The following is a 13,665-nucleotide window of genomic DNA, read 5'->3' on the forward strand; positions in this document are numbered from 1 at the left end:
AACCCCTATTACTAGCCTGTTCAACCTCTCGTGTCGTCTGAGATTCCCAAAGATTGGAAAGCAGCTGCGGTCATCCAAATCTTTAAAGGGGGAGGACACTTTTGACCCAAACTGCTACAGACCTATAGCTATCCTACCCTGCTTTAAGGTCTTCGAAGTCAACAAACAGATTACCGACCATTTCGAATCCCACCGCACCTTCTCCGCTATGCAATCTGGTTTCAGAGATGGTCATGGGTGCACCTCAGCCACGCTCAAGGTCTTAAACGATATCTTAACCACCATCGATAAGAAACAATACTGTGCAGCCGTATTCATTGACCTGGCAAAGGCTTTCCACTCTGTCAATCACCACATCCTCATCGGCAGACGCGATAGCCTTGGTTTCTCAAATGATTGCCTCGCCTGGTTCACCAACTACTTCTCTGATAGAGTTCAGTGTGTCAAATCGGAGGGCCTGTTGTCCGGGCCTCTGGCAGTCTCTATGGGGGTGCCACAGGGTTCAATTCTTGGGCCGACTCTTCTCTGTATACATCAATGATGTCACTCTTGCTGCTGGTGAGTCTCTGATCCACCTCTACACTGACGATATCATTCTGTATACTTCTGGACCTTCTTTGGACACTGTTAACAACCCTCCAGATGAGCTTCAATGCCATACCGTGGCCTCCAACTGCTCTTAAATACAAGTAAAACTAAATGCATGCTCTTCAACCGATCGCTGCCTGCACCTGCCCGCCCCTCCAGCATCACTACTCTGGACAGTTCTGACTTAGAATATGTGGACAACTACAAATACCTAGGTGTCTGGTTAGACTGTAAACTCGCCTTCCAGACTCACATCAAACATCTCCAATCCAAAGTTAAATCTAGAATTGGCTTCCTATTTCGCAACAAAGCATCCTTCACTCATGCTGCCAAACATACCCTCGTGAAACTGACCAAACTGTCCAATACCCTACTTGATAAATTGGATGCAGTCTATCACAGTACCATACGTTGTGTCACCAAAGCCCCATATACTACCCACCACTGCGACCTGTACGCTCTCGTTGGCTGCCCCTCGCTTCATACTCGTCGCCAAACCCACTGGCTCCAGGTCATCTACAAGACCCTGCTAGGTAAAGTCCCCCTTATCTCAGCTCGCTGGTCACCATAGCACGCGCTCCAGCAGGTATATCTCTGGTCACCCCCAAAACCAATTCTTCCTTTGGCCGCCTCTGCTTCCAGTTCTCTGCTGCCAATGACTGGAATGAACTACAAAAATCTCTGAAACTGGAAACACTTATCTCACTCACTAGCTTTAAGCACCAGCTGTCAGAGCAGCTCACAGATTACTGCACCTGTACATAGCCCATCTATAATTTAGCCCAAACAACTACCCCTACTGTATTTATTTTGCTCCTTTGCACCCCATTATTTCTCTCTCTACTTTGCACATTCTTCCACTGCAAATTTACCATTCCAGTGTTTTACTTGCTATATTGTATTTATTTCACCACCATGGCCTTTTTTGCCTTTACCTCCCTTATCTCACCTCATTTGCTCACATTGTATATAGACTTATTTTTCTACTGTATTATTGACTGTATGTTTGTTTACTCCATGTATAACTCTGTGTTGTTGTATGTGTCGAACTGCTTTACTTTATCTTGGCCAGAGGTCGCAGTTGTAAATGAGAACTTGTTCTCAACTTGCCTACCTGGTTAAATAAAAGGTGAAATAAAATAAATTTGCCACAATAAAAGTTAGACCGAAGAAAAATCCACCCGTCAAACGGATAATATATATATATTCCGATTCCATTACACGTCTCAATGATTTTTATTTGCAACGTTGCTTTTGTCGAATAAACCTGGGTCAATGGAAACCTGCTTACTGTCACACAATTGCACATGGTCTCTCTCTGATGTCACAATGGCACTGAGTGACATTTGTAGTGTCACAAACAAGAGTGATGATGTCAGGGGGTGTGTCTGTCTTACCTCCTAGGCTGAGAGCGCCGGTCATCCTCCCCACTGCCAGACTCCTGAGGGGAGAAACACACAGATGGTTAACACAACATCCGTGTGGTCAGCTAGTCCAGAGACTGACCAACTCTCACATTGACCGGTTGGGGAGTAATGGATCCCATTTAACTGATTTTAAAAACGTGTTTTAACTGTACTCCACTACCTTACCAGCAAAAATATTGTAATTAGATTTACAGATACTTTTGAAGAACTACATGATTATTTCTAGGGTTAAAGTTCAATTGAGAAAGAACATTTGCACCATTTTTCTGACACCTTTCTGATTCAATAACCAGAGTTCCATCCAACCATTTCATGTGGATGAATTATCTGATGTGTGAAAAACACCATGACGGGCTGATGGAAAGAACATATGCCAGTACAATTTTATAAATGCTAACAGACAATTTATTTGTTGACGTCGAGGGATTTATTTTTGTCGATACAATTCATTATGTGAGAAATTGCTGTGGAAACGCCTTCATGCACAAATATTGATATAATATTCATCATTTCGAAGTAAACTTGGAGTCACGCGATATGTTGTGTGGTCCTCCCACTACAACTCAGGAAAGCATGCAGTTTATTAAGCTACAATTGAAATAAATGATGAACTGAACAGGGTGATGAAAGTGCACGTGATGAGCTTGATGCTCCTTTCCAATAAATATTGAGGGTCGTATTCTGGTGACATGATAATCGATGTGGCTGCCATTTGACAAATAAAAAATGGCTCTTATCCATAATCTCATTGTAGGTAGCCGTACCCGCACTGTAAATGCGACCTGTTGAGCGCACCAGCCTAGACCAGAGTGGGCGCATTTGCTTTATAACACAACAGTATGTGACAAAACCATCAGTAGAGTTGAAAATGCGATGGAAACCCATTTAACTTGTATTTTTTCATTTGGTTTCTCAATTCTTTTGGGCACAAATGTGTTTACATGCCTGTTAGTGAGAATTTCTCATTTTCCAAGGTAATCCAGGTGTGGCATATGAAGAAGATGATTAAACAGCATGAACATTACAAAGGTGCACCTTATGCTGTGATTGTGGCCTCTGGAATGTTGTCCCACTCTTCAATTGCTGTGCGAAGTTGCTGGATATTGGCAGAAACAGGAACGTTGTACACTTCGATCCAGAGCATCCCAAACATGCTCAAAGGGGACATGTCTGGTGAATATGCAGGCCATGGAAGAACTGGGACATTTTCAGCATCCAGGAATTGTGCACAGATCCTTGCGCGATGGGGCTGTACATTATGCTGAAACATGAGGTGATGGCAGCAGATGAATGGCACGACAATGGGTCTTAGGATCTCGTCACAGTGTCTCTGTGCATTCAAATTGCCATCAATAAAATGCAATTGTGTTTGTTGTCCGTAGCTTATGCATGCCCATACCATAACCCCACCGCCACCATGGGGCACTCTGTTCACAACGCTGACATCAAGAAACTGCTCGACCACAGGACATCATACACACTGTCTGCCATCTGCCCGGAACAGTTGAAACCCAGATTAATCCTTGAAGAACACTTCTCCAGCATGTCAGTAAGCACTTACATACTGAAGTTGGTTACGACGCCGAACTGCAGTCAGGTCGTTTTCGGAACACATTTTCCTATTTCAATCAACCAGTCCATTTAGAATTTGTGATAAAACTGTCATCATTTGGCAAGGAATGTTTAAGTTTAAGTTTATTTTTACAGGGACAGTGCACATTAATCTACGTTTCAGTAAAAGTGCCGGTTTTAGCCAGCTGGCTAATTTTCAACTGCAGCCCCTGGGCAGGTTATTAAAAACAACTACAATATAGACAATAGCAACATGGGACAAGCAAGACATAGCATACATACTGAGCAACATAGGACAAGCAAGACGTAGCATACAGACATAGCAACATAGAACAAAAAGCAGCAAGACAAAATTCATAAGAGCAACAAAGTGTTTCCACACCTCACAAGCTACAGACAACAGATAACATGGAAAGCGGCAACACACAGCTAGGGACCATGTTCACAAATCTGATTGGCCTTTAGCCATGTCTTCAAGCATTTTGTGAAAGTGTGATATGTGGTGCAGTTATGTGTGTCTGATGGCAGTGTATTCCAGACATGGTAAGCTCTCGCAGAGAAAACGGATTTACTAAAGGTGCTTTTCCTACAGTCACCTCTCATGGCAGACCTTGTGGATCTGCTGCCATATGTTTGGGTTTTCTGTTTAACAGAAATACTGAGTGGAGGGGGAGCCAGGCCATTTAGGATCTTGAATACAAGACGGTGTATTGCACAAGATTTTCCCAGCTCAGGAGCTCATGCTTTCTGAGGATGTAACAGTGATGATGGCTATTGGGCTTCCTATCAAGTACTTTGAGAGCCTGTTTGTAGACAGACTGAATGGGTTTTAATGTTGTACAGCAAGCTTGGGCCCAACTAGTCAAGCAGTATGTTAAGTGGGGGAGTATCATAGATTTTGAGTACAGTTTTGCTACCTCTGTAGTCAAACAATTTCGTATAAATCGGAAATTAGCTAGGTTGAATTTGGTTATTTGAATTACCTTTTTCCACATGCTTTTTAAAAGAAAGGTTGGAATCAAGTATGATGCCAAGGTACTTAAAATCAGATACCACCTGGAGATTCTCCCCTGACACAGAGTAGCTTGTGTATCCCATCAATTAGATGTTTTTATGGGAACTTTTACAGGGTCCAGTGGGGTCCTCCCCCTAAATTTTTATTTTACATTTAAAAATGCATTTCCTGCAATTCTACAGTTTGACTTGACTTATCATGCCCATTTTCTGGGGGATTTTGATGAGGATTTTGAAACCACAGTATAAGTGGAAGGATAAGTGCTAATTTCCTGCTACTCTACACATTTTGCCATGAGGCGGAGAGAAAATGTTGCAGTTTTAATGTAACATTCCAGTGAAAATCTCACTTTAAAAAGTTAAACCCCTAGAGTCGATGTCCATGCCCCAACAGAAATCTAAAATCAGACGTATTTTTTTAAATTCCCACAAAAATCTGTCAGTTTAAGCTAGATGTATCTGGGGTTTGTTTTTGCATTTGATGCATCTCAATCCACTGCATTGCGGTGAAAGGTGACAGAGCGGTGGTTGTCAGACCATGAGACATCCCGAAAATTAGTATTCTGTACTGTTTGAACGGTTCGGTAGACAAACTATTAGGAACCCTGTATGGAAAAATTAGACTCTCACGATGGTGTTCGCCGTCTTGGGACTAGTCTGAAGTCGGTACAGCCGATCTTCCAACTTCTTTCTTTAGGGGTTGAACAGTTTGGGCTACACACTAATCTGTGTAAAGGTGAGATTCTCAGGAACACAAATATGTCAGTTGTTTTCTCTAGGACACCCACAGGCCTCATAAGACTTGTCTGAAAGCACCCTGGTACCAGTCAAAAAGGAATTATATGGAAACCTTTTAATGACAAAAATACAGGGTTCATTTTTTTTTAAATTACTAATGTTTCCTGATCTTTCTTCTATCTCAGGATATAGGACAGACACATCGGAAAAAACTTCCGTTTGATTTTTTGGGGGTGTCTATCAGTTGTTCCATGTAGTGAATCTGTTATTCAATGTGTTTTTATGGGCTAATAGCAGTACAGCTAAATAAAATGTTTAAAATCCAATTATTTATATATTTTTAGTTTCATCAAATAGCAAAACTTTCATTTGTATGAACCTCTCAAAACAATCTCATATAGCTTAGTAGAACCCTCCCTCCCCCAAAATCCTGTGAAATGACGTCAACACATACTGGAGAAGTTACTGGCTAGCTACAAGTGGCTAGCTTAGCTAACACACTAGATTCTGTACGTCGGTCATGGCGCGCATGACTAGAATAACACGTTGATTAACCACCAAAGGCATACCCCATTTTTGTTTGAAAAGTTTGAAAATTGAGGAAGGAATAGGAGATGGGACATTTTTCATGCCCAAAGTCTACTGTTAAAGCTAATTTCCTGCCATTCTAAATATTTGGCCATAGCTTATGAACACGTCTTATGCTATCTGGGGGGGCCACCCCGACCTCTCTTCAGGAAAAACAAAATTCACTTGCCCGTTCATGCAGCCACAATGCACAATTCACCAAATAGTTCTACAGTATTTTTTTAAAAAAATAAGATTTATCCCAACAATTGAGTGGGCTAATAAGTCCTTCGTTTTTAGATTATGCTCAGGTAAAATAATTTGGCTAATCTATATTTCCAAGGCTTGAAAATAAAGGGCAAGGGGTATTTAATGAAAAATACTTTGGTTTTTAATGTGGAGATAATAATTTGATTGGGCTTTATCTGTAGGAGAAAGCAATGGGTTTAGAAGACTAGATATCCAACCCATCAAGTCAAATGCAACACCCAGTAACTATGTATCTAACATTGATTTATCCTGCAATATATGTTGTTGAATTGGTAATATTAATTTGAGTTTGGGAAATCCAGAAATTACTTTACTGATTACAATTTTGGAAAGATAACTAGTAAATAACGGATTACATTTAGAGAGTAACCAATTTAACCCTGGCACACACACGAGAATGACCGTCTCTCTCTCTCTCCCCCTCTCACACTAGAGAATGACAAACTCTCTCTGTCACACACACCAGAGAATGACCAACTCTCTCTGTCACACACACCAGAGAATGACCAACTCTCTCTGTCACACACACCAGAGAATGACCAGTTCTCTCCGTCACACACACACCAGAGAATGACCAACTCTCTCTGTCACACACAGAGAGAGAATGACTGCGTGCAACAGGCTATGCAGTTTAACTACCCCTATTAGAGCAGAGAGACGAGCCGTTCAGCCTGTATTCAATTTGCTCACCCTCTCCAGGAAAATGACCTCAGTCTGTTTATAAGGCGCGGTTCGAGAGAAAAAGATTCACACACAAACATGTTTGGATTTTCCCTGACTGTCAAGTTTTTATTTTGGCGATTGTTATTTCTCAAAGATGATCTTATTTAACAAATATATAGCGCCATTATCTTTCCATATACTTTATCTGGTTTTAGTCGCTTAAGTTTACACTGAAAACATTTTACCATCTTAAATCATTTCCCAAAAATATATACATTTATTTTTTATTTTAAAAAATTGCAGTGGAGGCCATTATTTATCAGCTGCAATGCACCTCTGCTAAATGCATTCAGGAAAAAACACTGATCTCCATCTTAACACAGCTATAACACATTATAGTCCACTAGTATATATTTTATGGTTCTATTTTTGCAGGAAAAAAAAAAGAAAAGAGAACCATTAATGTATATGGCTGAGCGAAGATATTATGACCAGAGCCTCAAAATGGAAATTCATGAAGAGCGGCGAGACAGTGTGGTTCAGGGTTACTACAGTGGTCACCCGAAAATGGAGTGTGTGTGTTGGTCAGATACCAGGAAGGGGCCATGTTTTTGTGTTTGCCTGGACAGGAAGGGAGAGGAGAAGCACAGATTCCTCCAGCCGGGACATTTACATATATGCAAAACTCTCAAGGTGTATGGAAATGTTTGCATGTAGTTCAAGACATGTCATATGACGGGGCAGTGAGATACCCGATGGGGTTGGATGATATATTTCACCTCAATTATCTTAAAAAAAAAAAAATGTATACTTAACTGTCAATCAATATCCTCCATCTTTAAGACAACGGAAAAATCCTATGCTTCATTATGTAAATATTAAGAGTGTGGGATTTGAGGAAATGTTGGCCGGAGAGTAGTGCAGGCGATAGGGGTAAGAACAGGTGGGTCTGGGCAGGTGTGATGTTGTGTATATGTGTGTCTGTATATGTTTTGGATTGTTTTAAAAGTATGTAAATGAATTAAAAAGTAGTGTGTTGTGAGGCATCTGCAGGATAGGACGGTAGGGGGAAAAACTGAGGTGAATCCCCACCGCCATTCAACGTTTTCCACTTTGACCACTCAGGCAGAGAAGGAAGGGTGATCTACTGAGTGTGGGAGTCCCTTGACGCCATGGAGTATTACAGCAGCAGTGTGTGTCTGGCCCTCATTGTCATAGCAACACTGCATTGGAGCTGGCCAGGTTCACCAAAGGGTTCTAGAGAGCGAAAAGACCCAATGGGCATCTCACAAGACACCTCACACATCACCACCCAGCCATGGGACACAGCGCATGCATGCGTTGTGGGTTTGTTCATTAGGATCCCCATTCGCTGATGCAGCAGCTACTCATCCTGGGTCTACACAAAGGATAGATAGATGTGCGTTTATTTGTATTCCCATTAGCTTTTGTAAAAGTAGCAGCTATTGTTTCTGGGGTCCTGTGTGGAGGGAAGGGGGAGCGTAAGCAAGGCAAGGCCATCATCTGGCCTCACTCACAGAACCTGTTTAGCCGGGGGAAGGTAGAGAGAGACTTCAATGACAGGGTCATGTCCAAGATTACAATGCTGGTGAGGAACGTTCTGCAACATACCTCAACAACACAACCTCAGTTCACACTTCTTGTTTTGGGGAAGCTAAAAGCAAATTACAGGTTGTATTTCCTTCTGTCCCCCCAGACCTCCAAAATCAGTACCGTCGTTGACTCCAAACAGGCTCAACTGGTCGAAACAGACAGTTCAAGGACAGACTGACAACAACAACCATGGTAGTGGTTTACCTTAGTTTGAGGCATCTTCTGCAACTAAACTGTTACGCCATAAAACAGAGCTGCTTCCCTGATAGGCTGACACTGACTGACTCACCAGAGCACAAACTCTGGTGAGTTTGTGGCATTGACTGGTGTTATGACTAATCTAGCATCCTCATGAGATCAAGGTGTTACTCACAATATATCGTGATCTGATAACGTCGCAATGAAGTCCTAGCATTTCACTACGGCCCAACAGACTTCTGGTTTAGATGAAAACACAGAGTAGGGGAGATCCACATAACTTGTTGTGTATGCAAAAAGGCAGAAAATTGGCTGATGTGTTTATAAAAAATATATATATATATATATATATATATATATATATATATATATATATATATATATATATATATATATATATATAAAATTAAATGTAGGGTTGCTGCAGTTTCTTATTATCTACATTGTGAGAAATGTAGAGTAAGAGTACTTTCTAAAGGGAGAGCACCCAATGAGGGACATACTCCTGAGAAGTGAACCACTACTATTGCTCCACTTGTGGCATTCAAGAGCTGAAGAGAAAGAATGAGAGGGATTGATCGTTGGATTAGTGGCATATACCGTGCTTCTATATCTACATTGCTTGCTGTTTAGGGTTTTAGGCTGGGCTTCTGTATTGCATTTTGTGACATCGGCTGATGTAAAAAGGGCTTTATAAATAAATGTGATTGATAGCTGCTAGAAGATACTACTTTACACTTGTTTACACTGAGCTGCACTGGAGTCAAAATGCTGCTGGTTTTACCAGACAACTGCAATTTTCATCCTCATGCTAGCTAGCATTAGCCACAGCAGCCATTATGGAATGGCACACCTGAGAGGTTTGTTCGACCCATATCTCGCGCCGGATCCAAGGTGTCTACATGATTGCGTTCCGACCCCAGTGCAGTTCAGTAAAAACAAGCGTAGCAGTTGGATCGGAATATTCTGGCAAGATTGACAGATAATAAATACTACACTGTACCCAAGACAGACACATTGTATGTTGAGTGAATACTTATCTGGTTCTTCAGGCAGCCTACAACTACTAGCACTCACTATTATGCAAGTGACCCTTGGACCATGCAGGAAGCCAGAGCACTATTTAGCAATGTGCAGCATGAACTCTTGCTTCCTGATTGCCTGACAGGCTTCTGTAATGAGGCACAGGACACACAGGCGGTGTGTAAATACCGGAACCCGGTTCAGCTGCTTTACATAGATAATACATCTACACCGGTCAAGGCAATAAACTACTAGTTTACATGCCAACGACACAACAGTCTAGAGACTTGTAAATTACCCGCATGCATACGCGTCACGAGTACCACAAGGCTTTATTACATACTGAAGAGCAGGAAATGTGGCTTTAGTTAGTTACTTCTCCAACGAGAAACGAGTCACGGTTTATTCCAGGAAACAAAGAAAGTGACCAAATCATGTTCCTGGTCTGATAAAGTGTTTTTTGATGACTTGGGGAGGCCAGTTACTCTAGTGAACGAACCTGCCATTTTACAGTAGACTATGGTCACTCGCTGATGTGTCTAGTAGCCTGGTCTTACCGGCGTGTAAGTTACGTCGCGATGTCAGTAGCAGCTGACGAAACCTACCGGACAAATGTTGCCTATATTTCTCCTCTTGAAACCATACTATGATGTGATACGATTTACACACGTTTCATTGTCTGTGCTTGGTAAATGTGTTGCATTGTAGCTATCTATCACTGTTGCATCACATTTGAACTGATACATTTGCTACTGTTATTCCAAAATGAATAGACATTTTACGCATGCGTAGAAGTACAAAGGCAGTTATGTACAGTCCGCAAAAACAGCGGAAATCAACCCAAAGCTTCGATCGACAGATTCGATGGTTGGGGGGTCGAAACGACCGTGGCTTACCGAAACACAGGGGCTGGAACTGGTGCTGGGGGTCGGAGAGCGCTGCACGGTAACCAGCGCCATTCAGCGACCGGGAAACAGATACCTGAGAGAAAGCGACAACGGAAAGACGGTCATAATTGTTTGAAGAGAAACCAGCTCTATTCGCTCACTCGTTCTCAGGCAGCTACCTACTCCCCGGCTATTTCCTCTGTATGGCGGATCCGCGCATGCGCAGCAACCGCCAGCTGTTAATTCCGATTAACCCGTGCTGGAAACAGACAAAGCAGCAGACAATACACCAGAGATACGGTGCATTCGGAAAGTAATCAGACCCCTTCACTTTTTCCACATTTTGTTACATTATAGGCTTTATTCTAAAACATATTAAATTGTTTTTATTCCTCATCAATCTACACACAATACTACATAATGACAAAACAAAAACAGTTTTTATTTTAGCAAATGTATTAAACAAAAAAAGAATGAAATATGACATGTAAATAAGTATTCAGACAGTCTTCTTGGGTATGACACTACAAGCTTGGCACACTTGTATTTGGGGAGTTTCTCCCATTCTTCTCTGTAGATCCTCTCAAGCTCTGTCAGGTTGGATGAAAGATAAGCTTGAAATGGGCATAGTCTAATTGATTAACAACCAAAAACACATATTTTCTTAGTTAGCTGGCTAACTCATTGAGCCTTCTTTGTAGTATACTTCTTAGTGTAGGCTATGAAGTGATTTCCCACACTCTTCATTTAGAATAATAATAAACATGGCTGTCTTTCTTGTCAATCTGCTGAATTTACATTGTCATTTTAGTCCTTTAGAAGATGCTCTTATCCAGAGCGACTTACAGGGCTAGGTAAGATAACCACATATCACAGTCAGAGTATATACATGTTTCCTCAATAAAGTAGCTATCAGCAATGTCAGAGCTAGTAAGGGTGGAAAAAAGTAAAGTGCAAGTGTGGGGGGTGGGGAGGTGGGGGTTTATGATACTTTGACGAGGTAGTGTTTCAGATGTTTTCGGAAGATGGGCAGGATCTCTGCTGTCCTAACGTCAGGGGAAAGCTAGTTCCACCACTGGGGTGCCAGGACAGAGCTTGGACTGGGCTGAGCGGGAGCTGTCCTCCCGTAGGGGTGGCAGGGCCAAGAGACCAGAGCTAGCAGGACGGTGTGCTCAGGTTGGGGTGTAGGGTTTGAGCATAGCTTGAAGGTAGAGTGGGGAAGTTCCTCTTGCTGCTCTGTAGACAAGTACCATGGTCTTGTAATGGATACGAGTTTCGACTGGAAGCCAGTGGATTGTGTGGAGGAGATGGTTGACATGGGAGAACTTACTTGCCTTTTTTTTGTGTGCTTTGAGAGTCTTTGAAAAGCGCTATACAAGTTGAATAAATTATTATTATTACATGCAGTAAGTCTTCAGGACAAAGGTCTGGATTGAAACACTACATTGTCCACTATCCGCTCAGTTTTGAACTAGTGAGCACGGTGAATCTGAGGGAGAAAGTCAAAACTGTGTTTCTTAGCTCCTGTGGCACAAGACTCGCTGCCTGTCTGGGCTTGCACTATGCTGCTGCTCTCTTCAACCGCAAGTAGGTAGATGATGCCACTAAACACAAATCAGTTTTTGTTTTCCCAGTTTAATAAATGAGCTCAGGACAGGGGTGGGAAAACTACAGCCCACGGGCCCATTCAATCCAGATCCGGCCCATGGGAATTATTACAATTTTATTTGGTATATGGACACCCCTTCAAATGAGTGGATTAGGCTATTTCAGCCACATCCATTGCTGGACAGGTGTATAAAATTGAGCACACAACCATGCAATCTCCATAGACAAACATTGTCAGTGGAATGGCCCGTACTGAAGAGCTCAGTTACATTCAACGTGGAACCGTCATAGGATGCCACCTTTCCGACAAGTCAGTTCGTAAAATGTCTTCTCTATTATTGTGAAGGGGTAAAGTCTAGGAGCAACAACGGCTCAGCTGCAAAGTGGTAGGCCACACAAGCTCACAGAACAGGACCGCCGAGTGCTGAAGGGAATGGCCATTGCATCAGCTGTCTGCGGTTGCAACACTCAATAGGGAGTTCCAAACTTCCTCTGGAAGCAATGTCAGCACAAGAACTGTTCATCGGGAGCTTCATGAAATGGCTTTCAATGGTCGAGCGGCCACACACAAGCCTAAGATCACCATGCACAATGTAAAGCTTGCGGCCATTTGACTCTGGAGCAGTAGAAACATGTTCTCTGGAGTGATGAATCACGCTTCACCATCTGGCATTCCGACGGACGAATCTGAGATAGGCTGATGCCAAGGGAATACTACCTGCCCCAATGCATAGTGCCAACTGTTAAGCCTTCCCAGATGAGGCTGTTATAGCAGGAAAGGGGGGGGACCAACTCTATATCAATGCCCATGATTTTGGATTGAGATTTTTGACGTGCAGGTGTCCACATACTTTTGATAATGTAGTGTATTTTGAAATAACTGTAATTTTTCTGGCCTGAAATTTGAATTTTTGAATTTCGAAATCCCGATGTGGTCCTCGAGACAAAAAATTTGACCACCCCTGGGTTAGGATGTGGAGAGTAAACTGATCCTAGATCTGTGCCTAATGGCAACTTCTACTCTGAACATACATTATCTGCGTCCCTAATAGCAAACTGTACTCTCTATAGTGCACTAGTTTTACCAGGTTCTCTGTTCAAAACTAATGCACTAAATAGAGAAAAGGGTGCCTCTAGGGACACTCCCTGTATTCACACCATCCACACACACAGCTGTTATGTCAGCAGGAAGTGTATCGCCACCTCCACCACTTCCTCTTCCTGTAGCCCCTATCCCCCATAATACAATGTGCTCAACAACAGCAATATAGGTCTACATAAACAATATAGTGTGCCTTGTCCTATAATTCTGGCTATATTCAAATCTGTTTTGTTTTAAAGGATCGTTCTGATGCAAAACAAAGTTTTGTTTAGACAACCAATACGCACAATGACAACACCTGTTTACTCAAACAGACACACATGAGCAAACATCCAATGTAAATAGTTTTTAGCCTAAACCACTATACTGTGCTTTATCTCCATGAGAGGGTTTT

The 13,665-nt window shown here is 42.1% G+C and overlaps 1 protein-coding gene across 1 annotated transcript in view; it reads right to left on the reverse strand.

Moving 5' to 3' along the window:
• The window catches only part of LOC110510230 (uncharacterized), a 43,054-nt gene extending 32,249 nt beyond the window's left edge, over positions 1 to 10,805 (reverse strand). The window contains exons 1-2 of the mRNA XM_036967361.2: positions 10,571 to 10,805; positions 1,986 to 2,029 (exon numbers count right to left, since the gene is read on the reverse strand). Coding sequence (XP_036823256.2) covers positions 1,986 to 2,029; positions 10,571 to 10,633 — 107 coding nt within the window. The 5' untranslated portion in view covers positions 10,634 to 10,805. The remainder of the gene's footprint in view (positions 1 to 1,985; positions 2,030 to 10,570) is intronic.
• Positions 10,806 to 13,665: the final 2,860 nt, after the last annotated feature.

This window comes from Oncorhynchus mykiss, chromosome 29, assembly GCF_057628025.1.
Source record: "Oncorhynchus mykiss isolate SJ-2025 chromosome 29, ASM5762802v1, whole genome shotgun sequence".
Lineage (NCBI taxonomy): Eukaryota > Metazoa > Chordata > Actinopteri > Salmoniformes > Salmonidae > Oncorhynchus > Oncorhynchus mykiss.